The sequence below is a fragment of the Silurus meridionalis genome, chromosome 8 (assembly GCF_014805685.1).
Source record: "Silurus meridionalis isolate SWU-2019-XX chromosome 8, ASM1480568v1, whole genome shotgun sequence".
In the NCBI taxonomy this organism is placed as follows: domain Eukaryota; kingdom Metazoa; phylum Chordata; class Actinopteri; order Siluriformes; family Siluridae; genus Silurus; species Silurus meridionalis.
Genome location: NC_060891.1, coordinates 23,336,008 through 23,361,658, shown reverse-complemented (window position 1 = coordinate 23,361,658; position 25,651 = coordinate 23,336,008). Strand labels below are relative to the sequence as shown.

Sequence of the window (25,651 nt, the reverse complement as noted above, 5' to 3'; positions counted from 1 at the left end):
TTTCTCTATTTTTTTATTTTCTCTGTATTAGTTCTGCCTTTTTCTTACTTTTTTGCTATCGCTCTCTACATCTCACTCCTGTCTGTCTGTCTGTCTGTCTGTCTGTCTGTCTGTCTGTCTATCTATCTATCTATCTATCTATCTATCTATCTATCTATCTATCTATCTCTCTCTCTCTCTCTCTCTCTCTCTCTCTCTCTCTCTCTCTCACACGCTCTCTCACCATGCACACTCTCTGCAGCAGGCTGATCTTCCTTGTTACAGAGCTGATGCTCTCAGTGAATGTGGATTGAACCAGGATGCAGAAAACTCGTTCTGAGAACTGAGGAATCTCCGCCAGCTGCAGCAGGAACCTGTGTGTGTGTGTGTGTGTTTGTGTGTGTGTGTGTGTGTTATAAAAGAGAGAATAAGAGGTAAACCATATTAAAGATTAAGATAGATTAAAATACTTGAAATAATAGTGTATAAGAATATGCACATTGTATATTCATGATGTAGTGTGTGACCCTATAGTGTGTGTGTGTGTGTGTGTATGTGTGCCTCACTGTTCAGGCTTGTCTAGTGGTTGCTCTTTCCCTTTGCTGGACTTGAGGTGTCGCTCGATCTGATCCATTTCTTCTCTCTGGGCTCGCTGTTCCCATGGAAAAGAAAAGTAAGCATCAGTTTACACGGAATCAGTCACATGATCAAGAGATCACCCATAATTACTGCAAATATGATAGTATGTCGAGTCAGTGAGGGCGTGTGTGTGCGTGTGTGTGCGTGTGTGTGTGTGTGTGTGTGTGTGTGTGTGTGTGTGTGTGTGTGTGTGTGTGTGCATGTGGTTTTCTGTGCAGGAATCAGAGACAGTGTGGTGTCTCTCACACAAAAGACAAACACTTTAATAAATCTCTCAGGCTAGAGAGAGAGAAAGAGAGAAAAAGGCAGACAAATAGACGTTCAGAGAGACAGAAAGAAATACACACAGTCAGAGATACAGATAGAGATACACACAGTCAGAGAGACAGATAGAGATACACAAACAGTCAGAGAGACAGATAGAGATACACACACAGTCAGAGAGACAGATAGAGATACATACACAGTCAGAGAGACAGACAGATATACATGGTCAGAGAGACAGATAGAGACACACACATAGTCAGAGAGACAGACAGATATACACGGTCAGAGAGACAGATAGAGATACACACATTCAGAGAGACAGATAGAGATACATACAGTCAGAGAGACAGACAGACAGAGATACACGGTCAGAGAGACAGACAGAGATACATGGTCAGAGAGACAGCTAGAGATACACACACATTTAGAGAGACAAACAGAGTCAGAGTGGAGATACACACACAGTCAGAGAGACAGACAGAGATACACACACAGTCAGAGAGACAGACAGAGATACACACACAGTCAGAGAGACAGATAGAGATACACACACAGTCAGAGAGACAGAGATACACACAGTCAGAGAGACAGATAGAGATACACACACAGTCAGAGAGACAGATAGAGATACACACATAGTCAGAGAGACAGACAGATAAACATGGTCAGAGAGACAGATAGAGAGACTACCTGTGATAGAGACTACCTGACAGATAGAGAGACTACCTGGTCAGAGTGACAGATAGAGACACACACACAGTCAGACAGACAGATAAAGAAACTGCTTACATTTTCATACAGCGCCTGAAGGGTCTCCAGGTCAACCACACCATTGTCCATGTTCAAGATGGCTGGCAGGAGATAGTAAGGCAAAAAGAGACAGTTGATAGGGTTTTATTCAGGTTATCTAACAATGTGTTGTATTACATATCTATAAATCCTGAGAAAATAGTGGATAAGATTGGTATGTGCTTTTTTGAACATTTCATTCCACATATAGTCCACATTTCCTGTTACAATCTTCTGGGAAGGTGTTCCACCAGATTTTGAAGTGTGCTTGTGGATAGTTCCAAGCTCATTCAGCTTAAAAAAAAAAAAAGTCAGGTATTGATGTAGGTAAGGTGGGGAGACCTGGGGTGCAGTCAGTGCTCTAATTCATCCCAAAGGTGTTCAAAATGTGTTTTAGCTATCACACTGGGACTGGGAATTCTCATTCTTAACACTTCTGAACACAAGTTCAATTGCATCTTACTTGCACACTATGTATTTTTGCACACTTACTGTAAGATATACATTGTCCTTGTACACCTCTGTCTTCTATATTTTTATAAAAAAATTGGCTCATGCTAATATATATATATATATATATATATATATATATATATATATATATATATATATATATATATATATATATATATATATATATATATATATATATATATATATATATATATATATATGTAGTTTGCCTGTAGCCTCACTGAGCAATTCATTCTAATTTCATTCACATCTGTACATATGACAAATAAAACTTAAAACTTGAAACTAGTTTTGAGGTCAGAGCTCTATAGCAGATGTGTTGGTAATTTTCTCTTTCTCCTAGGGGAAGTAGTAGCTTATTGTTTAATATGTTAGACTTTTGATCAGAAGGTCGTTAGTTCAAATCCCACCAAACCCTGAGCAAGGTCCTTAACCCTAAGCTGCTCAGTTGTATGAATGAGATAATTGTAAGTTGCTCTGGATAGGGGCGTTGGCCAAATACTGTAAATGTAAATTTCTTACATAACAGACCAGACGGTATAAAATGATTCGATTTTGAAACCAAAATTGCTTGACTATACATAAACCAGACTTGTTAAAACAATCAGTCATAACCTTTTGACAGAAATCACAGTTATGAATAATAGTAGCATTGAAACCACTTCGGTTTGACATACCACATCGTTGTACCTTAACCACCGTTCTTTTGTGAAGCATCTCAGAAAAAAATGTAGGTCCACAAAAACATGTAGCAAAAACATGAAATGTCGTAATTATCATGCAAAACAACACCCCGTTCCAGAAAATATCATTCACCACTGATTCGATCCAGCATCACCACAGGCCAAGATAACAGCCAAACATGTCAAAGTGAGCCAAAGCCACCCTTCAGCCCTGATGGTGGCGAGTTATGCAATTTCACTTCCATTATGTTTGTTCGGGCTGAACACTCAGATTCCTGACTGGCTTGAACTCTACGAAGACATCTGAAGCGTTTAGGGACTCGCCTCACGCTCCGGAGACATGGAGTAATTGATGTCTGGAATGGCGAAGAACTGGAATGCAATTTACTCTTACACACACACACACACACACACACACACACACAAACACAAATCATGTACACACACGTAGATTAAAGATTGACCTCGGGTTAGCGTACAAATTCCTCTCATAGCTCAGGTCGTTTCGCTGTATTAGCTGCAATTGTACAGGCCTCCTGTCCAAATGTAGTGTAGAAGCTCAACCATTACCATTAATCACAAGTGGTTACATTCTCCACAGTCTCCACACAAGGAAAAGCACAATTTTTGAAGTAGGACTTAACATTTATTTTTATTCAAACTGAAGTAAAATTAAGTCTCAACTCTTAAATCTATTTAAAGTATGGGAGCAAATATAGTAGAAACTTCTAGACCTTTATTTGTATGGTGCTTTTAATATCCTTTTGTCCCTAAGTCAATTTATGTAAATCATTTACAAATATAAATGTTGACGTTTAAAATTTAGTCCCAGTAAGTCTATCCCTAATGAGCAAACCAGTTGCGATGGTGGTGAGGTAAAATAAATCTCTGAGATGATATGAGGAAGAAACTTTGAGAGGACCCAAAAACTAAAAGGGGACCCATCATAATTTACAGTAGGTAACATCGAATGACCATTTATTATACACTATTTCACCAAAGGTTTGCGGGCACCCGGTCATAAATATGGTATGTGCTTTTTGAGCATTGCATTCCAAATTTATTCCCAATTTGCTCTTTTAATAACCTTAACTCTTCTGCAAAATATGTTCCACTATATTTTGAAGTGAATTGACAGCCCCAGTTAATACATAATATACAGTGAGGAAAATAAGTATTTGAACACGCTGCTATTTTGCAAGTTCTTCCACTTAGAAATCATGGAGGTCTGAAATTGTCATCGTAGGTGCATGTCCACTGTGAGAGACATAAGCTAAAAAACAAAAATCCAGAAATAACAATATATGATTTTTAAACTATTTATTTGTATGATACAGCTGCAAATAAGTATTTGAACACCTGTCTATCAGCTACAATTCTGACCCTCAAAGACCTGTTAGTCTGCCTTTAAAATGTCCACCTCCACTACGTTTATTATCCTTAATTAGATGCACCTGTTTGAGGTCGTTAGCTGCATAAAGACACCTGTCCACCCCATACAATCAGTAAGAATCCAACTACTAACATGGCCAAGACCAAAGAGCTGTCCAAAGACACAAGAGACAAAATTGTACACCTCCACAAGGCTGGAAAGGGCTACGGGGAAATTGCCAAGCAGCTTGGTGAAAAAAGGTTTACTGTTGGAGCAATCATTAGAAAATGGAAGAAGCTAAACATGACTGTCAATCTCCCTCGGACTGGGGCTCCATGCAAGATCTCACCTCGTGGGGTCTCAATGATCCTAAGGAAGGTGAGAAATCAGCCCATAACTACACGGGAGGAGCTGGTCAATGACCTGAAAAGAGCTGGGACCACCGTTTCCAAGGTTACTGTTGGTAATACACTAAGACGTCATGGTTTGAAATCATGCATGGCACGGAAGGTTCCCATGCTTAAACCAGCACATGTCCAGGCACGTCTTAAGTTTGCCAGTGACCATTTGGATGATCCAGAGGAGTCATGGGAGAAAGTCATGTGGTCAGATAAGACCAAAATAGAACTTTTGGGTCATAATTCCACTAAACGTGTTTGGAGTAAGAAGAATGATGAGTATCATCCCAAGAACACCATCCCTACTGTGAAGCATGGGGGTGGTAGCATCATGCTTTGGGGGTGTTTTTCTGCACATGGGACAGGGCGACTGCACTGTATTAAGGAGAGGATGACCGGGGCCATGTATTGCGAGATTTTGGGGAACAACCTCCTTCCCTCAGTTAGAGCATTGAAGATGGGTTGAGGCTGGGTCTTCCAACATGACAATGACCCGAAGCACACAGCCAGGATAACCGAGTGGCTCTGTAAGAAGCATATCAAGGTTCTGGCGTGGCCTAGCCAGTCTTCAGACCTAAACCCAATAGAGAATCTTTGGAGGGAGCTTAAACTCCATGTTTCTCAGAGACAGGCCAGAAACCTGACTGATCTAGAGAAGATCTGTGTGGAGGAGTGGGCCAAAATCCCTCCTGCAGTGTGTGCAAACCTGGTGAAAAACTACAGGAAACGTTTGACCTCTTTAATTGCAAACAAAGGCTACAGTACCAAATATGAACATTGACTTTCTCAGGTGTTCAAATACTTATTTGCAGCTGTATCATACAAATAAATAGTTAAAAAAATCATACATTGTGATTTCTGGATTTTTTTTTCTGGATTCAAATACTTATTTTCCTCACTGTATATTTGAGTATTCTATATGTTTGGTATGTGATTGAACAACACCATCTGCACATCTTTAATATCAACTAGAAGTGGACATAGCCTAAACCCCAAACATAAAGAAAACAGTAAAAAAATATATTTGTAAAATCAACATGATCATGTGCATGGCGTGTTCTGGTTAATTTAATTATTAGTATCTTAATTAATAATTAATATCTTAATATTTTTTATGTATTACTTTGTTGTACCAGCCTGCAATAAGAGTGAAAAAAGATTATGAAATTATAATAATTTTATGCCACACAACTGAATGTATAGGCTTATACTGAGACCCAGAAGCCACACCTCCTTTACTAATACTGAGACACAAAAGCCACACCTCTTTTACTGTATATTAAAATATGGAGGCCACGCCTCACTCACACGTGCACACACATACAATGACGTACACACATACACAGTATTCACACGGGTAAAGGAGTGTGTCTCATCAGTTGTGTTTCTGCTGGTAGAGATAAAATAAAATCTTTGTGTCTCTAAATGTAGTTTCTATTGACACTCCCCCCCCCCCCCTTTTTTTATATTTTTTGTCTAGAAAGAGAGATAGATATAGAGAATCGGTACCTCACACTTCTTCTTCTTCCTTTCTTCCCTCTTCTCTTTTGTTCTCATCCTTTGCACTCACTTTAAATTGTACCATTCATTTGCTTATTATGTAGTAGAAAGCAAGAGCAACACTGATGATGTCATTGTTTTGCTTTCTGTCTGTCTAACTCTCCGTCTTATTTTTCACTCTTGCAGCTTGAGTTCCTGACACATTTATACAGTGTTTATACAGTGGTGTGGCTTAGAACTATGGTGATCTATTTTGTATGTAATTAGCAAAAGAGACGCTCAGTATTCAGCAGGGCGGTGTATCACTGCTTTTATGATTCATTGCTAAAAAAATTAAGTTTGAATGAACAAACAAAGAGGCCACACCTTTCTTAATACAGATGGTCCCTGAGTTGCAATGGTTCGACTTACGATTTTTCGATCTTAGGATGATGATAGCCATACGACTAAATTGTAAAAATATAAAAAAAACTTTTGCTAGTGGTCGATGGGATAAAGTTGTCTCATTGTGTATTTGTCAATTTCAAACAGCATTTTTTTTTTTTTTATAAAAGCATGTCTTCCAAGCGCCCAGGTATGTCTTCTGCTTGTAGTGAAAAAAAGAAGCGGTAAGCCATCAGTTTAAAGTAGAAAATAAAAATTATAAAATCAGCATTAAGCGGAAAGACTGTCATAGTACCGTCTCCAACTTATGATATTTTTGACTTACGATGGGGTCATCATAACATTTCTCCATCATAAATACAGGACTACCTGTAATAGTTAGACACAGAGGCCACATCTCATTTACTAATACTGTTCGACACACAGGCCACACCTCCTTTACTTATACTGACACACACAGAGGCCACAACTCTTTTAATAATATAAATAGACACAAAGGCCACACATATTTTTACTAATACTTATTAGCACAGAGGCCACTCTTAATTTATTAATACAAATTGACATAAAAGCCACAGCTCCTTTACTAATACTGACAAACACAAAGACCACACCTCCATTACTCAAAGGCCAGGCCTTCTTTACTACTACTGAGACACAGAGGCCACGCCTCATTTACTGAGATTATTACACAACAGCATCTTAAAGTCCAACCAAATCAAACGGCAGGAAGTATTCAAACCAGATTTCAGGATTCACTCTACTGCACTAGAGTGAATCCTGAAATCTGGTTTGAATACTTCCTGCCGTTTGATTTGGTTAGACGTTTTTTGCAGTGATTACCCCCGACCCCTCAACCTAATTTGAACTTTGTGTACAAGTTGGAATATAGAATCGTGAGAGCATGTTGTTAACACAGTGCACAACAGGATATGGGTCTTCACTTGCTGCTATTTGTAGCAGTGAAAAGGCCCATAAAGCGCTCGTTAAACACTCTGTGGCTTGGCGTTTTTAATAACACATCACACTTTATGTAGCAATGGCACATGAAACCAGAAAAACGTCTTTGTTCTCTGAAAGAAACACATCCCTCATTTTCAATCATAACAACAAATCCATGTGATTTCATTGCGCAGAGCAGTTTTTTATTGACGAGGCTCAGGGTGATTATAGATAAATACAGATAGATGTATGTGTGGAATAATCAGTAGTTCCAAACTCACATTGGTTTGCTCATGCATGATCCTTTATCCTGTTTGGCTTTTCTCAAATAATTTTGTGTGCTCTGGATGACAAGCAGGAAGACTACTGTATACAAACCCGGGACAAGGAGGAGAGCTGCAAAACATACAGTGCAGGGTACAGCAGAAAGAGTGTGGATGAAGGATAAAGCTTTTAGTTTTGTATAGATAATAAAAATGACTATATCTGCATTGCAGTATAAGAGAAATAGAGACAGGGAAGCCAAAATTATACTGGCAGACACAAAGGCCACACCTCCAGCTTTAATACTGACTAACACAAAGTGTATACCTCTTTCACTACTATAGACTAAAAGGCAAAGCCTCCTTAACTGACATACACAAATGCCTTGACTATTAGTAAATACCTTCACTAATAATAAGAGACACAAAGGCCACGCCTCCTTCACTAATACTAACAGACACAAAGCCCACGTCTCCTTTATTAATACTGACAAACAAAAAGGCCATGCCTCCTTGATTACTACTAATCAGTGGCAGGCGGTCAGGGCAGCAAAACCTTCTCTGCTGGCCTAAACACTATCAGAAGCACTGACCTACATTTACAACCTAAATTCTAATATTTGTTCCATAAAATTATATTAATTTATTCCCAACAGTTTATTCTCTTCATTTCGTAGTGTTTCTCTTGGTATGTGGATGTTAGATTTTTTGTCCAATCAGATTTTAGCCTTTATGTCCTGCCATGTCAATCTAATCTGCCCAGGGCCTTCAAAGTAGCGTCAGCATTATTCCGTCCTCTGAATGGTTGGTCAGAGGGAAACTTTTTTTTTGCCTATGGAGGAAGAGAAATGTATTCGGTCGCGGACATACTTAAAAATCCATTTCCAAAAAAAGATAGACATCGTGAGGAGAGGTCGGCCAACCCCGAAGCTAGCTAGCGTGTCTCAGCCCGGGAAAGGGTTTGTTCACCACTTCCAGACCAGTAAATACAAGCGGTACCACTGATTACAGTCTCTGAGGAGCGCTGCAAATTATGAGTTTGCTTCTCTGGTGAGTAAGTTGTATTTTATTTACATTTTCTGGTTTCTATAATTGCGACGTGATAGTGGTGGTATTAAGAGGTGGATTAGGTCGGGTAAGTTTCCACTTAAGGCCCAGGTACCAAATGCATGGCCCGCCACTGCTACTAATAGACAAAAAGGACACAACACTTTCATTAATACTGACACACACACAAAGGCAACATCTCCTTTACTCACATTGAACACCAAGGACACACCTCTTTCACTACTACTAACAGAAAAAAGGGTACACACCTCCTTAACTAATACTGACAGACACAAAGGCAACCCATCCTATACTAATATTAACAGATACAAAGGCCAGGTCCCCGTCACTAATACTGACAGACACTATGGCCACACCTCCTTCAATAATACTGTCACACACCAAGGACACACCTCCTTCATTAATAATGACAGACACAAATTCCACACTTCCATCACTAATACTGAAATACACAACAGCCACGACTGTGACTATACAAATACATTGTTCAAAATGAACAGATAATGTCTTTTAAATAAATACAGATAGAAACAAGATGCAACATATTTTTAAAACTGGACTAAGGTGCCTGTATGTAACTAGAGGTGTACACTGGGACTCACAAAACCATTATCTGAATTAAACACATACTGTGCTCCAAATCTGTGTTCTTTTTTTGTTAATTCAGACTAGGTGTAAATAACTCATAAGTAGGGTTGCTAGGTTTGAACTTAACAAACACACAAACCCTGGCAGCCCTGCTCAGGAAAGCGTTATAAATTTATATAACGTTATAGGAATCAGAGATACAGTATTTATTTTTTCCTTAGCGCTTTGCTCAAGTAGTCTGTGCTGCCTTTCCAAACTCTAAAATAAAACCATATTTCTACAATATTCTTTTTATTAGGAGCCACTTCATATCTCCCATGAAGACCGCACGCTGTGTACTGAGCTGCACATGCCTGCTGGGTCCCCCAAAATACTGATTTAATTCATCTAAAACAACATTTATTCTTTGGATTCGCCATCAATCTCATCTTAATAAACGATCAATCTCCATTATTATTAAACACAAATTTTCCTGGAATAAAACTCTGTTTAAAGGATGCCAGAAAATTTCTGACTGAATCCAGCTTTAAATAAGTTTTTTCCATAAAAATGTTTTCATAATTTTTGAATAAAAATGTACTTATTTTTTTTTCATCTTTTCCATTCAATGTGCAAAGGCAATTCAATATACATACATTACACATTCATTCATACTCACACAGATACCACACACACTTTTTACACTTACACTAACGCACTCATACACACATGTGCACCCATTATGATTGTTCACCATGTCAGAAATTATGTTCATCCTTCTCACCATGCTTAATGTCTTTCATGTCCAAATGCAGACTGGACATCAGGATTCCTACAGCCTGTGATCGCTTGTTGTTCAAAACCTTCATTACCTAAGAAAGGGAGAAATAGTGAGAGAGATAGAAAGAGAAAGGGGGAGGGGTTATAAGGCTAATAGTTTATACTATATGGACAAAGGTATTGGGACACTTGACCTTTCCAGTCATATGTGGTTCTTCTTCACAAAGTTTAAGGCACACTGTCACCAGATGTCTTTGAATACCGAAGCATTCCATTTTTCCTTTACTTGAACTAGGAAACCCAAACCTGTTTCAGCATGAAAGTTTTGTCTCTGTGCACAAAGGCAGCTGCATGAAGATATGCTTTACATAGGTTGGAGAGGAAGATCTTGAGTGGCCTGCTCTAGAGCAGTGATCTCAACTCTATTAAACACCCCAGGCCTCCTCACCCTACATCTGTCTTTACTAACACCTGTGTGGCTCACTGAGTACAAATCTCCACATGCACACTCCAGAATCTAGTCGAACATCTTCCTAGAAGAGTGAAGGGACTTATAACAGCTAATAGGGACTAAATGTGAAGTGAAATATAAAATTGTGGGGTCAGGCATCCAAAACTTTTGTCCATATAGCACACCCATTCATCCATCTATCCATCCATGCATCCATCCATCCATCCATCCATCCATCCATCCATGAATCTATTAAGTATCTTAAATACATAGTAAAATTTGGTCAAAACAATCAAGTCTATTATTACTGCTTAAATAAAAATTCTGTCCCAAAATCTCTACAATGCTGCTTTTTTTTCTCTGTAGATTTCTCCTCATACCAAGAGGAAGGGGTAGCACAGTGGTTAAGATTTTGGACTTTCGATCAGAAGGTTGTTGAGTTCAAATCCAGTAAGCTGCCACTGATCAAAGCCCTTAACCCTCAACTGCTCATTTGTATGAATGAGATAATTGTAAGCTCTTCTGGATAAGGGTGTCTGGCAAATAAAATGGAAATGTGATTGAAAAAATACACATTTACTTTTATAAACATTCAAAAAGTCACATGCAAAACAGTTGTCCAGAAAGTCTACCCTGATCAGTGCTCTGAGTGCTGACATGTTCACGAGGTGGAAAAGAGTTATTGAAGCTGATTCAGTTGTTAACATGTAGCTGTTAGAAAAAAGCTTTTTGACACAAGATCTTCAGGCTGTATCAGATTATCCTGGATGAGTACACCAGTTTTCTAGAGGACTTTTGTCGTTGTTTGCTTTTTTTTTTTCAGAAGCAAGAATATGGTCTGGTGTGTATGGAATGGGCTTTGAGTATTTATTTGTGTGTCCTGAAGGTCAGATCTACATACAACATCAGATGTTTTTTATGATTGAGGTAAATCCAGTATTGTTCTTGTTATCTTCAATATTGTACTCAATGTAAAGGCCCAGAAGAGCAGTAGCATAAACATTTGGCATGATCTTTCAGTGTGTGTGTGTGTGTATATGTGTGTATATGTGTGTGTGTGTGTGTGTGTGTGTGTGTGTGTGTGTGTGTGTGTGTGTGTGTGTGTGTGTTTGGTTAGAAGAAGCCAGGACTTTGTGGGTTCTGGGTAGAAAAGCCCTTAATGGATAATATCAGAATCGATTTCTTTTTCCACTCCTCAAAGAGGTCTTTTGGAGAATCCATCGAGCTAAGTTATTTTAATGCAGAATACAGAATAAACAATGGAACTTATGAAGATATGAAATACTGTATTTGTACAATGACAAAGAAAATCCTCATGAAACACACACAAAGATCTTTATACATTTAAAACATAAACATATATTGGAATTCTTCTGTATGTACAAATTCTTTATTTTATATTCATGGTTCTTGTAGGTTCTTGTAGTTCTTGTATAACATCCGAATAGCTTCTGGTCATAAACTAAAATGATCTACTGAAATAAAGCCAAAGAAGAAAAAATCCTGTTAATTAAAGTTAAAATTAAACGCTTGTCTCCCTGTGTTCCTCACACAGTTCCAGATGTTTAGAAAAAGTGCCCAAAACCTTTTGAGAAAGTGTCCTAGTTAATGAATACACTTCTGGATGGATGTATAGATGGTTTGGTGGATGGATGGTTTGGTGGATGGATGGATGGATGGATGGATGGATGGATGGATGGATGGATGGATGGATGGATGGATGGATAGATAGATAGATAGATAGATAGATAGATAGATAGATAGATAGATAGATAGATAGATAGATAGATAGATAGATAGATAGATAGACAGACAGACAGACAGACAGACAGACAGACAGACAGACAGACAGTGTGATGACAGGCCTCCACCTCAGGTACCAAAAGGTTGAACTCAACCTTCAGCAGGGTGCAGAAGGAAGGTGCGGAAATGCTCCTTTTCCAGGCACCAAAACACTATTCCCCTTGGTTTTACCCTTACTTCTGGTCCCCAATATAGACGCTTTAACCCTGACCTAACTCTCTCATGTTTGTGTTCAGCCCAACGCAGCAGCGATTCGCCACAGTGGTGGAGAATGCGGGCACGAGGTCAGACTGGTGGTTTACCACAAAAAGGACGATTTGGCGTAAAGCATGGACGCTGGGCTTAAATGCCACTCAAGGCGAGTTTGGAGTTGAGGTGGGGGTAATGTGAAGACGGGCCTCCACCTCAGGTACCAAAAGGGGCAAGCGCTCCGAACTCAACCATCAGCAGGGTGTGGAAGGACGGCGCTGAGGTGGCGCAGCCCAGTGCAGCAAACGAGGAGGTGTGTCAACCTTTTGGCAACTCAATTGGAGTGGCAGCTCCCCACTGTCTTCAAGCCCAGCAAGGCTTATGAAAGGCAGCCAGAAGGACAGTGAGTTGGAGAACCTTGGGCTCCCGATTAATGGCGGAACTCACCCCCTCTTTCTCTTACTACAGGCTGCAGACAGAAGATGTGGAAGAGGAATTCCTGCCGGACCCATGCAACTCCTTGTAAGTAAGGGATAACTCCTTGGCCACGCAGCAAAAAGACCCTGACCCCTACGAGCCGATGGTGATGGCGGCATAGTCAGCCTGCCGGTCAGGACCTAAGGCATCGGAGCGTGGCGAGAATGCTCCGCTTCTTCTCCCGCTTCAGCCACTCCTCTCCTCCTTTCCCGGGCACCAGAACACCATTCCTCCTTTCCTTTACTCTCACTTCTGATCCCCAATAAAGACACTTTAACCCTGACCTAACTCTCCTGTGTCTGTGATCAGCCTGATAGATAGATAGATAGATAGATAGATAGATAGATAGATAGATAGATAGATAGATAGATAGATAGATAGATAGATAGATAGATAGATAGATAGATAGATAGATAGATAGGTGAAGGAATATGTTATTGGAATTTCCAAAACACACTTAAGGCTTGGTAGATGGACGGACCAATGGACACATGGGTGATGGGTCCACTGATCGGCAGGGGAAGGAATATGTGGTTGATGTAACTCTATCCTAAACCAAAATAAAGTTCTTCCCAAGCTTCTTGTTTTTTGAAAACACATTGATGCAAAGATAGATGGATGAATGGATAAATGGATGTATGGATAAATTAAAAGATGGAGGATGGATGGATCTATGCTGACTTTATATTTATGCTAAACCAAGATTGCTATTTAATATCTTATTGAAATAGCAAAACAGTAAATGTTGCTCATCATGTCTCATTTAATTTCAAATACAAGAGTGTATATATCACCCAGCCCCATTGACAGCCCTGTGGCACTTTGGCAGCCAGAATCCTACTGACACTGGAGCAGGAGCATCAGCTGGGATCAAACCCATGACTTCTTACGCCACACCACATCCAAGTCCTCCAACCACACTGAGTAAATGTGATTCCAGAGCTCGAATAACTAACAGAGAATAGATGCGTTTCAACAGTAGGCTGCTTCAATACACACTCGCAGACATGCAGCCACAGTGTGGCGTAACCACAAAACCACACCAGGCTGGCTGGAGTCTCTGGGTAAGCCTGTGGTTTGGGCTCTGTGGATCTTTAACTTAACCCAGACCCACACAGCGAGAGAAAGCGAGCGAAAGAACAAGGAGGAATAAAACATAGTGGAGTCAAAACACCCACAAAGTGCTCAGAACCGCTAGCCCTTTACCAATAATCGATGTACTTCCCAATAGCAAACATTCTTCGGCACCATGTTCTCATTTTTTGTATTCATACCCCGGTCACTCTGGGAATATCATTAGCATTTTTTTCCAGTTCATTTAGAGCCTTTTCTCACCACATAACGTGTTAAGACCCTTGTCAAAACACATGAGCAAAAACAATGATTCTGTCTGCCTTGGTCAGTAAGCAAGGACATGAAGGAACACACCCTGTGCATGCTGAGTCATCAAGTGGACTTCTTCCCCCAACCCCATCCCCCTTAACGAAGGAACAACCGCATCGTTAATCGCTGAGCAGCGGGGGCTCGGAAGTTAGCGTTCTGTGTATCGGGCTGCTGACTAGCGCGATTTTTCTTCCTATTTGTGGTGGATGAGTGGATGCTTACCAAATCCAAAAAAAAAGACACATTCCCCTCTGGAAAACAGTGTGGTAAATATCATTTCAATGAGGAGCTGCTGAAGGATTTACTACACTTACATAACTTATGCGTAGCCGTTATATAGCACTGAAAACGATTGCTTCCGATTGGCTGCTTTGGATTCTACTCGTTTTAATAGGGATGCTTCTTTTCATATCATGTAACCACACAGGAATGTAACTGTGACAGCATGCATAAATAACGGGTTAGAATAGGCCTACGTCTGCGAGGAGCTGTCAACTTTAATGTTGGGTAAAAAATTATATAAAATACATACAAAAAAAAAGTACACCAAAGCAGGGTTAAGTTCTTGCCTGTTTTACAGGTGATAAATATTTTCTAACAGCTGCTTAAAAATAACTGTTGGCTGTAAGCTTTTTTTTTACTTTTAAGCGTTTGTAAAGGAGTCTCTGTTGTTAGATGTAAACCTCACCACAGAGATTAGGAAGTAATGAATTACAGATATTAAGTCACTGTACTTAAGTAGATTTTTCTGGTATCAGTACTTTAATTCACTATTTATTTTTCTGACAACTTTTTAATTTCACTCATTACATTTTTTACACAAATATCTGTACTTTCTCCTTCTATTTGGTAACATGATCAATATTTTTTCTTCTTATTGAGAACCTATTTTAGCCCATAAACCTATTTCTTGTGATTGTGAAGCTTTTTTAACCTACCACTTGTGTATTATTTCCTGGCTCTCACACACCACAGATGTAGTCTAGCCTATGAAGCTAACAACAAGCAAGGCAGAAGGCAACAAGAAGTGTGGGGTTAACGTGAATAAGACAGAAGGGTCAGTGATGTAAACATGACTTAGAACAGAGACATTCCTGATCACCTGATCATCATCATCATCATCATCATCATCATCATCATCATCATCATGATCTTTTCTCTGCTTGTGTTCTATATGGTCGTTGTTCAGCTTGATACATTAATTAGGTAACAACATTTGAAATACTTTTGTATTATTATATTAATATAATGTGAGGTCCAGTTACCAGCATGAAACTAAAACAGGAAGTAGTAATTACTACTTTTTACTTAAGCACATCCAGAGTCCAAACCTCTTTACTTTAACTTGAGTGAAAATGTATAGTCAGTACTTTTACCAGAGTCTTTTATCACTTCTACTTGAGTGAAGGATGTGTGCACTTTTGCCACCTCTGCCTTCCCCACACTCAAATATCTGCATGTGTGAAAATACATAAGATCAACCTTTAAGATTGAACAACAGGCAGAGAACAAATATCCTGTAAATTAAAGAACACTTTTTGAAACATCTTGTGTGTTTCTCACAAAGTTGCATAGTTCCAGAAAATGTGCCTGAATGTGTTTCTGAGATTCTAAACAAAAGTGTAATGGTTTCTGTAAACACATATCAATGAATGAATTAATGGATGTATGGAATGGTGGATGGATTGATAAATGGACGGATGGATGGATAATTAGATGGTGGTCTGTATATTGACCCCATTACAAATGATCCTAAACGCACAGAAAAAAACTCTTGTTTTCCCAAAGGTTTTGTGTTTTTTGTGAAAAATGGGACAGATTGGTGGGTGGATGAATAGATTGATGGATGGATGGATGGATGGATGGATGGATGGATGGATGAATGAATGAATAGATGGGTGGAAGGATAATAAGATATGGGATGGATATTGGACCTCATACAAATGCTCTTGAAATCAAACGAAAAATTTCTGTTTCTACCAAACCCTTCTGTGGTTTTTGGGAAAAATGGAACAGCTGGCTGTTTTGGTTGGTTGGTTGGTTGGATGGTTGGATGGATGGATGGATGGATGGATGGATGGATGGATGGATGGATGGATGGATGAATAGATTGGTGGATGGATGAATAATAAATAGTTGGATAAAGGTTATGGATGGATGGATGGATGGATGGATGGATGAATGAATGACAAGAAAATCTTCTAATTAATTTTCACTTTGTGTAAATTCAGTTCTTATTGATTACAGGAGCAAAAAAATAAATAACTATTTGTGTATTATAATGATGAAGTTGCAGGCTGTTATTATAAACATAAAAAATATGATGTGCCTTAGTGGGAGAATCACCAATGGACTGATCCCACTGTTTATAATTTACAATGAATGCATGCTACAAGACACCAGCTCGATCATATCTGCCACCTTGGTGGAACAAACTTGATGTCCACACTGCTGAGGCACTAACAGTCTTCCAACTAAGTCTACAGGCCTATTATGTTCAGAACTACTTATATTATCACTTGTAAAAAAAATCTTGCTTTTATATCTATATTCTCTCTCAGTTTAGACTGATGGTATTATAGTATTCTTAGCCTGTGGTTTGATAAACAAAGGCCAATATGTTTAAGTCTCATAATGCTATTGTATGATTTGTATAACTGTCTTTAAAAAAAAAAACAGAATATAATGGTTTGGATAAAGTGCGTCAGTTGCAGACAGACTAGAAATTTAGGGAACCAACCAGAAAACATTTCTCTTGTGTGAAACCATTTCATTTCACTGTTACTCCTTTACCAGAACTGATCAAAAACAGCCGTGGGTTTTACACGTCTAAAATAAGGCCCTCCGGTTGGCTGTAGAACAATTTTCCCAAACAAATGGCTTGATATCTAAATTGGCATTCTGTTCATACCAAAAATAATATATATGTTTAACCATTTGCAAATTAGCTTTTGCAGTTACAGAACACAGAGGCAGTGTTGCTTTTAATGCTGTGTTGATCCCAGCCCATCATTAAGGCTCCAGTCTCTCAGGGTCCAGCACTACACCTTCCTTTTTAATTAAATATTTTTTACTGACCAGCATTTCTGTCTATTTGTTAGTAATCTGAAGGAGTTGAAGACCTGGTTTACTGATTTTTTTGTTTTACTAAATGTACCATCACCAATTCTATCATAGTTCTGCAAACCCCAATGCATAGACCCCTGAGATAGATCAAGAGAATGAGATTTTTCAGATTTGCAGTTCATCATCTCCAGCTAATCCAAAATTTTTAAATATAATTTGAATAAATATCTATGGACTATCTAAACAAGGGGTGTCCAATCATTACCACAAAGGGCCGGTGTATGTGCAAGGTATCATTCCAACCAAGCAAGCCCTCACTAAATTCTACCTGTTTAAATCTAATGATTTTATTGACTAGCCAGTGTGGCCTGATTGGTTGGAATGAAAACCTGCACCCACATTGGCCCTTTGTGGAAAAGATTGGACCGCTCTGATCTAAAATGAATAAAACAATTTAAACAATGCAGATTTTGTTTACCTGTTTAGTCTTGGACTTGGGGATGGTATCAGAGATTGGCTTCCTCTTCTCTTTTACTGCACTTTTGGCAAAAAGCTCAACAAACTCTGCAAAGTCAATAGGTGGCTCTTCCACCTTCTCCCATACCAGTTGTGTCTTTGGATCTCTGTAGCCAAAGGAGAAAATGAAGCCCTTTAATTGTGATTATGAAACATTTAAGACCAACATGGGGATGTATTACTTTGAATGCAGTAGATACTAATTCCTTCACCCTCAGGTGAAAATAAGAGTTATTTCATTAATTATATTATATTTAGTTTTAGTTAATATATTAAGTTTTACCCAGGCAAATTTGTCTAAATGTATTTGTGTAAAATTTGTGTAAATGTAATTGTGTATACACAGGCATATACTACTCATGTACTACATATGCTAAAGCAGAATACACAAATAATTTATACTCAATGAGGCAAATAACTACCTTTTGGCATGCAGCTGTATTCTGGTCCAATATAAAGGCTTCATGGCTCGTGGAGTCTCGATGACTGCCTTCGAGGGGACAGAGTCCTGAGAGAAACTCACTGACATTGACCTGAAAGAGGGTGGAGAAACAGGTCCACACCCAGGAGGAGGTGGAGGTCCAAAACCTGGAAGAGGTGGAGGAGGTGGAGGTCCAAAACCTGGAAGAGGTGGAGGAGGTGGAGGTCCAAAACCTGGAAGCGGTGGAGGAGGTGGAGGTCCAAAACCTGAAAGCGATGGAGGAGGTGGAGGTCCAAAACCTGGAAGCGGTGGAGGAGGTGGAGGTCCAAAACTTATAAGAGGTAAAGGAGGAGGAGGTCCAAAACTTGGAAGAGGTGGAGGAGGTGGAGGTGGTGGTGGTGGTGGTGTTGGTCCAATGCTTGAAGGAGGTAGTGGAAGAGGGGGAGGAGGTGGGACCTTCACCACAAGTTGAACAGTTGTAGTCAGGGGGTAGAGAGTTGGTGAGTGTGGAGGAGGTTTTGCTACCGAAAAATCTTGTCCCAAAGTTGGGGGCAGCATAGTAGAACCTGTAGATACAGTGGCACTAGTCAGAATAGAATGTGAAGAAGGTGGAAGACTTTGTGTTGTGCCCTTCTGCTGTAGTATTTGGCACTTGTGTAGTTGTACTCCTGATGAAGTGGTGCTGTCAGTTACATCACACGCTCCTGACTGGTCAGATAAAGGCACTGTAAACTTGAATTCCTCCTCAATGGGAGAGGTTTGGACTGACCGCGCCTCATAACGAGACATTCGTCCATTGACTTTTGTGAATGCATGACCAGGATTAACACCATATGCACCATCTCCTTCTTCAGAGGAGTTAACAGGTCTGCTGGGTTGCTCTAGATGTTGTATCTTCTCTCTTAACTCTTTGATCGTTCTCTCCAGATTATCAGTTGACGCTGTATTCCAATCCTGTACAGCAGGCTTTTTTTTTTTTTTACAAAAAATAAAAAAGAATAAAACATTTTTATAGAAAAGGTTAAGGGCTGGGGTTCCAACTATTTGCCACAGAACCATGCAATAAAATATGGCAATAACCTAAATGCATACATTTGTCTGAATTATCTGTTTTTGGACACAGCAAGGAAAAAACAATACTGGGTGAAGCGTAACCCAAAAGCACACTCGTTCTTACCACCCTGAACTTCCTTTTTTTTTAAAGTAAGTAATTTACAAAGACTTTGTTCCTCTCAACAACAGCAATTTGCACTTAGAATGATTTTGCTGTTAAAAGAACATGTCATCCTTAAATTTTTTTTGTAGCTACATTCTTTTCCACAGTTTCACACAGCATGAACTTTCAATATTCAGTTACCTCATGGCAGCTATAAACAATACATCTATTAAAAAGTAAGTATTAACAGAGTGCAGTTTTGGATTTGCTAAAGACAAATGACCCACTGCTGATTTTTTTTTTCATTCCAGAGGCAATTTATTTATTTTTTATCTGGAATTAATGAGAAATTATGATACACTAAAGAAATCTTAGGCTTTTGGATCCTGTTGTATAATTGTTCCCCTGTTTGCTAAGGTCTTATTGGAGACGACCAAATGTACTGTAAGTTAGGCAAAACAACACTTACAATGCTTGTGTGTGTGTGTGTGTGAGAAGATAGGGCTTTTCCAATAACACAGGCCAAGCATGCATGCGGTGGACCACAATGCATTAAAAGTGGTTTGGCTGATGGAGGGAAAAATTTACTCTTGCTTCCCGGATAATGGGGTGAGGGCAAACATGGAGGAATAAAGGAATCGCCCCGTTCAGCATGTAAAATGAAATGCACGCACACATGTACACACAAACCAGTAGTGTGGGTCACAGGAGTCTAGAGAGTCTAGACGCCAGGAGTGGTGTCTCTGTGGGCTCCTTGTAGGCGAGCCGCGGATTCTGGGGGAAATCAGGCAAAAGAGCCAACACTACACTGTGATCCAGCCTCAAACAGCTTCCAAAACTTCAAACGCCTCGGTGTGTGTGTGTGGGGTGGGGAAAACCTTGTATATGTGAGGTCTAATTACTTACAGACGTGATAGTGCTATCTCTCCAAGAAGTCTAAACTGTATAATTGAGTCAGCTCTATTCAAATGTTACAGAAATGCTGTGTGTTACATTATTATCTCACCCTATTTAGTATTGGGACACCTGTCTTATGCAGCCATTTGGGGTTCTTTCACAAACTGTTGCACAAAGCTGAAGGCACACATTTGCAAAGGTTGTCTTTGGGTGCGACAGCATTGAATTTGCCTTCACTTGGAGCACTAGAACCAAACCTGTTCCAGCATGACAATGCCCCTGTGCACAAAGCCAGCTCCATGATAAAATGATATCTCCATCGTTTTGAGAGGAAGATCTTGAGTGGCCTGCTATTGAACACTGACCTCAACCATACTGAACACCTTTGTGGTAAATTAAGCACAAACCTCACCCCAGGTCTTCTCAACCCACCTGACTTTACTAAGGCTGACTTTTACTTCAGGGGAACATCTTCCCAGAAGAGTTTATTATAACAACAAATAATGACTAAATGTAAAATGTTCAAAAAAGCACATAACAATCTCATAGTCAGGTGCCCACAAACTGTTGTTCATGAAGGAGGGAAAGTTATTACATTTATTAGAACATTTTTAAGCAAGTTTAATCAAATCCAAATAACTGAGCGACAACTGAGTGACAACTGAGCAGTTGATGGTTAAGGACCTTGCGCAAGGCCCTAAGAATAGTAGCTGGGTGGGGCTAGGATTTGAACAATAACATAATAGGGTTAATCTAATATCCTATTCGAGTCATAACCGAGTTCAGAAACCATGTGACTTTTTGAGGTTAGGGGTCTAATCATACAATGGGTATAAGACTCCATTATATATGTAGCTGGGGAAGTGGTATCACATTAACTAAGGCATTTAACTTTGAACCAGAAGGACATGAGTTCAAATTCCAGATCCACCACACAAAGCTGAGCTCATTAACAAGGTCCTAAACCCTCAAATGTTTTGTTGTAATTATATGTCACTCTGAATAAAGGCATCTGCCAAATGCTGTAAATGGAGGAACCAAAAAATTAAATGACTATTCATTATGGTTCACCAATTGAAAATCATTACACATTTTACTCGTAATCCTAAACTGCTAAATAACAGCATCAGTGAATTGACTGAACATAACCATAAACAGAATCATAGCCACAAAAGCTTCTTTAATTAATGCAATGATGCCAAACCCACTCTTGACCACCCATTAGAAATGAGATATCTCCTTATAATAGGTTAATAAGTCAGTTATAGACAGCACTCTTCTTTGACAGACCCCACCCACTGACAAATCAGTATATGCTCTTTTTGCCTCTTTTGTGGAAATCATTTTCCAGGAAATGTTCTTTGACTCATAATTCATCTCTTGGATAAATGATTGCTTTACATTATTTGTAATATTAGCTTTCTTGTCAATTAGGAACATGAATCTGGACTCAGCGTCTGGCATCAGCTCGAGATAACACGTTTATTATTGAAATAATTAAAACACTCAGGATGTGGTGTTATAGGAAACTAAATCAGTGATGATGTGGTGGGATGTGACCTGAGGTACTGTAAGCACTATGAAGTTCATTCTTTTCTCTGTAATAGAGCAACTTGCCAGCATGTCATCCTTTTTATCCTTTTAGAGTTACATTTATTGTTAATTGTATATCCGTGAAACAAGTTATTTCCTATTTAACTGCTATGAAGAGCTGTTCCTTCTTGAAAAAGGAACAAAATATTTATAATATTTTACTGAGAAACTCTAACAATAGAAGGTAATATATGAGTTATTATAGCAATAACCCATTAGAATGATCTCACACATGCACTCACACACAAACATGTATAAATATAAAGTGCATATTCTATGGACACACCATGGGCAAATGTTTATGGACACCTGACCACAAGACTCGTATGTGCTTTTTAAACATCCCATTTCACATTTAGTCCCCATTTGCTGTTATAATAACTCTTCTGAGATGTTCCATTTAATTTTGGAGTATGCTTGGGGAGATCATTCAGCCACAAGGGTGTTAATAAAGTGCTGATGTAGGTGAGGTGAGGAGGTCTGGGGTGCAGTCAGTGTTCACATTCATCCCAAAGGTGTTCAATACTGTTGAGATCAAAGCTTTATAGCAGGCCATTTGAGATCATCTACTTTAACTCATGAGAAGCTTATCTTAATGGAGCTGGCTTTGTGCACAGGGGCAAAGTTATGTTATGCATGTGAAAAATAATAAATCACTTTTTTCCAAAGACACACACACACACACACACACACACACACACACACACCTGGGCTGTAGAGTAGGCTGGAGGCCAAGGGGTATGTAATCGCCCTGGAGCCCGAACCTCAGGCTGACCAAGTGGGGTCCATGTGTACAACGTGTCCTTCTAGAAGAGAAAAAGAGTGAGTGTGTGTGTGTGTGTGTGTGTGTGTGTGTGTGTGTGTGTGTGTGTGTGTGTGTGTGAGAGAGAGAGAGAGAGAGAGAAAATGGAAAATGGAAATGTTGAGAATGTAAGAACAATTTCTCTTTAACATGTCCATCTATAAAGGGAACAGAGACCTCTGCTGGTACACACTCAGACCTTTTGGCTAGAGCATAAAGATGGTGTTATAGGGTAATAGGTTGGTTAGTTTAATTTAATGTTTATCTATTTATTATTATTATTAGTAGTAGTAGTAGTAGTAGTGGTAGTGGTAGTGGTAGTTAATATATTTTTTTACATTTCCTAAACTTAAAATAAATAATGCTATAATGTCAAACTTTTTTTTCTATCTAATACCAGAGGTGAAAGATTCCTGAAAATTCTACTTGATTAAAAGTATAGATACCTTACTTTAAAACTTACTCCATTACTCCATTCTAATTAGAATATAACTTGAGTATTTGTCTCATGTTAAACATAGGCTGAAATTATATTGAATCAATATTAAGATATTCCTACCATAGCAGAATGTATTACAGATCTAAAAGAAACTTTTTTTTATTCATCAAAATAATGAATAATAAACCACATGCATGAGGAGCAGTGGCGGGCCGTGCATTTGGTACCTGGGCCTTCAGTGGGGACTTACACAACTTAATCCACCTTTTAATACCATCACTATCACGTTGCAATTATAGAAAACATCAATACTATACAAAAACACAATATAACAATGCGTGGCATTACAAAGACAATTTTTCACAAATAGAGGGTGAATACCATTTTACTAAAGCAAGAAACCCAGTTAAGACTCCAAACCTCTACACTACAACCGCAACTGTGCCACCCACATCATCTGGAGCAGTTCAGAATCAATATTTGTCTAATAACATGACAGAAACATTAAAAATGGAAATAAAATACAACCTACTCACCAGAGATGCAGACTCATAATTTGCAGCGCTCCTCAGAGACTGTAATCAGTGGTACGGCTCGTATTCACTGGTCTGGAAGTGGTGAACAAACCCTTTCCCGGACTGAGACACGCTAGCTATCTTCGGGGTTGGCCGACCTCCTCACAATGTCTAGCTTTTCTTGAAAATGGATTTTTAAGTATATCCGAAACCAAATCAATTTCTCTTCCTCCGTAGGCATAAAAAATTTCTCAGATGTATTAATGTGTGCAGAGCTACACACATGTTTTTCCAGTCGAACTTAGCTGTAACAGTTACCCTCTGACCAACCAATCAGAGGATGGGAAAATGCTAATGCTATTCTGTGCTAGCTAGCTGACCCTGTGAGGCGAATTCAAAATCTGATTGGTTAAAGAAAAAGAGCTAATTCTTAAGGAGACTATGGTAAAAACGACAACAGTACAGACTTTGAAGGCCCTGGGCAGATTAGATTGACATGGCAGCACATAGAGGCTAAAATCTGATTAGACAAAAAATCTAACATCCACATACACGTACTGGAAGCAGTGCAGCCAAGAGACACGTTACAAAATGAAGAGAATAAACTGTTGGGAATAAATTAATACAATTTCATGGATTGTAAATGTAGGTCAGTGCATCTGATAGTGTTTAGGCCAGCAGAGAAGGCTTTGCTGGCCCTAACCGCCCACCACTGATGAGAAGAAATGACAGTTGGCATCATGCCAGATAGAGACCCCTGTTAACAAGCAGGACAAAAGTCTAACAGCTGGAGACACTTCCCAGTCAACATCAATGGAATTGAGGTAGAGCGGGTCTCCAGCTTTAAGTTCTTGGAAGGATCTGTCCTAGCACCAGAACACTTTACCTCTGTTTAAAAAGGCATAACAGCACCTGTACTTCTTGAGGAGTCTTAAGAAAGCTAATCTGTCCCCAGGGATTCTAACGAGTGTTTACCGCTGCATCTTCGAGAGCATCCTGACCAACTCCATCACTTTATGGAACGGAGGCTTTACTATGTATGAATGTAAAGCCTGCAAAGGCTGGTCAAAATCACCCAAAGCATCACTGGCACCCAACTACCTGCCATTGAACCTTTACCACAGCAGACGTCTGTGCAGAGCACACAACATCATCAAGGACTCTTCACATCCCAGTCACAAACTGTTTACCTCCTTTCATCCACAAGGAGATACAGGAACATACGCACCAGAACCAGTAGGTTCAGGGACAGGGTTTTCCATCCACCATCACACTACTGAACTCTACACTACACCATGAGATCATTGTATAAACACTGTACAGTTGTACATCCAATGTACATATTACATATTGTGTTTTTACCCCAAATTCTCGAGACATATTGTGTTACATACATCTGCACTATTTAATTTTTTTGTGTATGTATATATACATTACTGTACATTCTGCCTAATAATTCATATTTACATATACATATAATTAGTGTACTTGTTTATTCAGCTTTTACACATTGTTTTCTATGCCATAGCCTTATAATCTTTTACTTTTTCTACCTTTACAGCAGTGTCTGCACATTTTTCACTTCATCTCCTCACTGCTATAGCCTTTATATTTAAAAAAATAAAATAGTGAAAAAAATATTATAATAGAAAAAGTGTGTGTGTGTGTGTGTGTGTGTGTGTGTGTGTGTGTGTGTGTCTATAAAATGAGCAAAACACGTGCAGACTAGGGTCAGGGTTACACACACACACACACACACACACACATTTTTTCAACAGTTTTTCCTCTCCATGGTTCTGGACATCCTGAGGTGTTTAATGATGTGCTGTAAGATGTGA

The 25,651-nt window shown here is 39.2% G+C and overlaps 1 protein-coding gene across 1 annotated transcript in view; it reads right to left on the bottom strand.

Annotated features, from left to right (window-relative positions):
* fmn2a (formin 2a) overlaps positions 1 to 25,651 on the bottom strand; it is a 50,457-nt gene that overhangs the window by 21,237 nt on the left and 3,569 nt on the right. The window contains exons 3-9 of the mRNA XM_046854951.1: positions 22,765 to 22,863; positions 18,413 to 19,377; positions 17,953 to 18,097; positions 10,110 to 10,197; positions 1,675 to 1,736; positions 546 to 631; positions 224 to 353 (exon numbers count right to left, since the gene is read on the bottom strand). Coding sequence (XP_046710907.1) covers positions 224 to 353; positions 546 to 631; positions 1,675 to 1,736; positions 10,110 to 10,197; positions 17,953 to 18,097; positions 18,413 to 19,377; positions 22,765 to 22,863 — 1,575 coding nt within the window. The remainder of the gene's footprint in view (positions 1 to 223; positions 354 to 545; positions 632 to 1,674; positions 1,737 to 10,109; positions 10,198 to 17,952; positions 18,098 to 18,412; positions 19,378 to 22,764; positions 22,864 to 25,651) is intronic.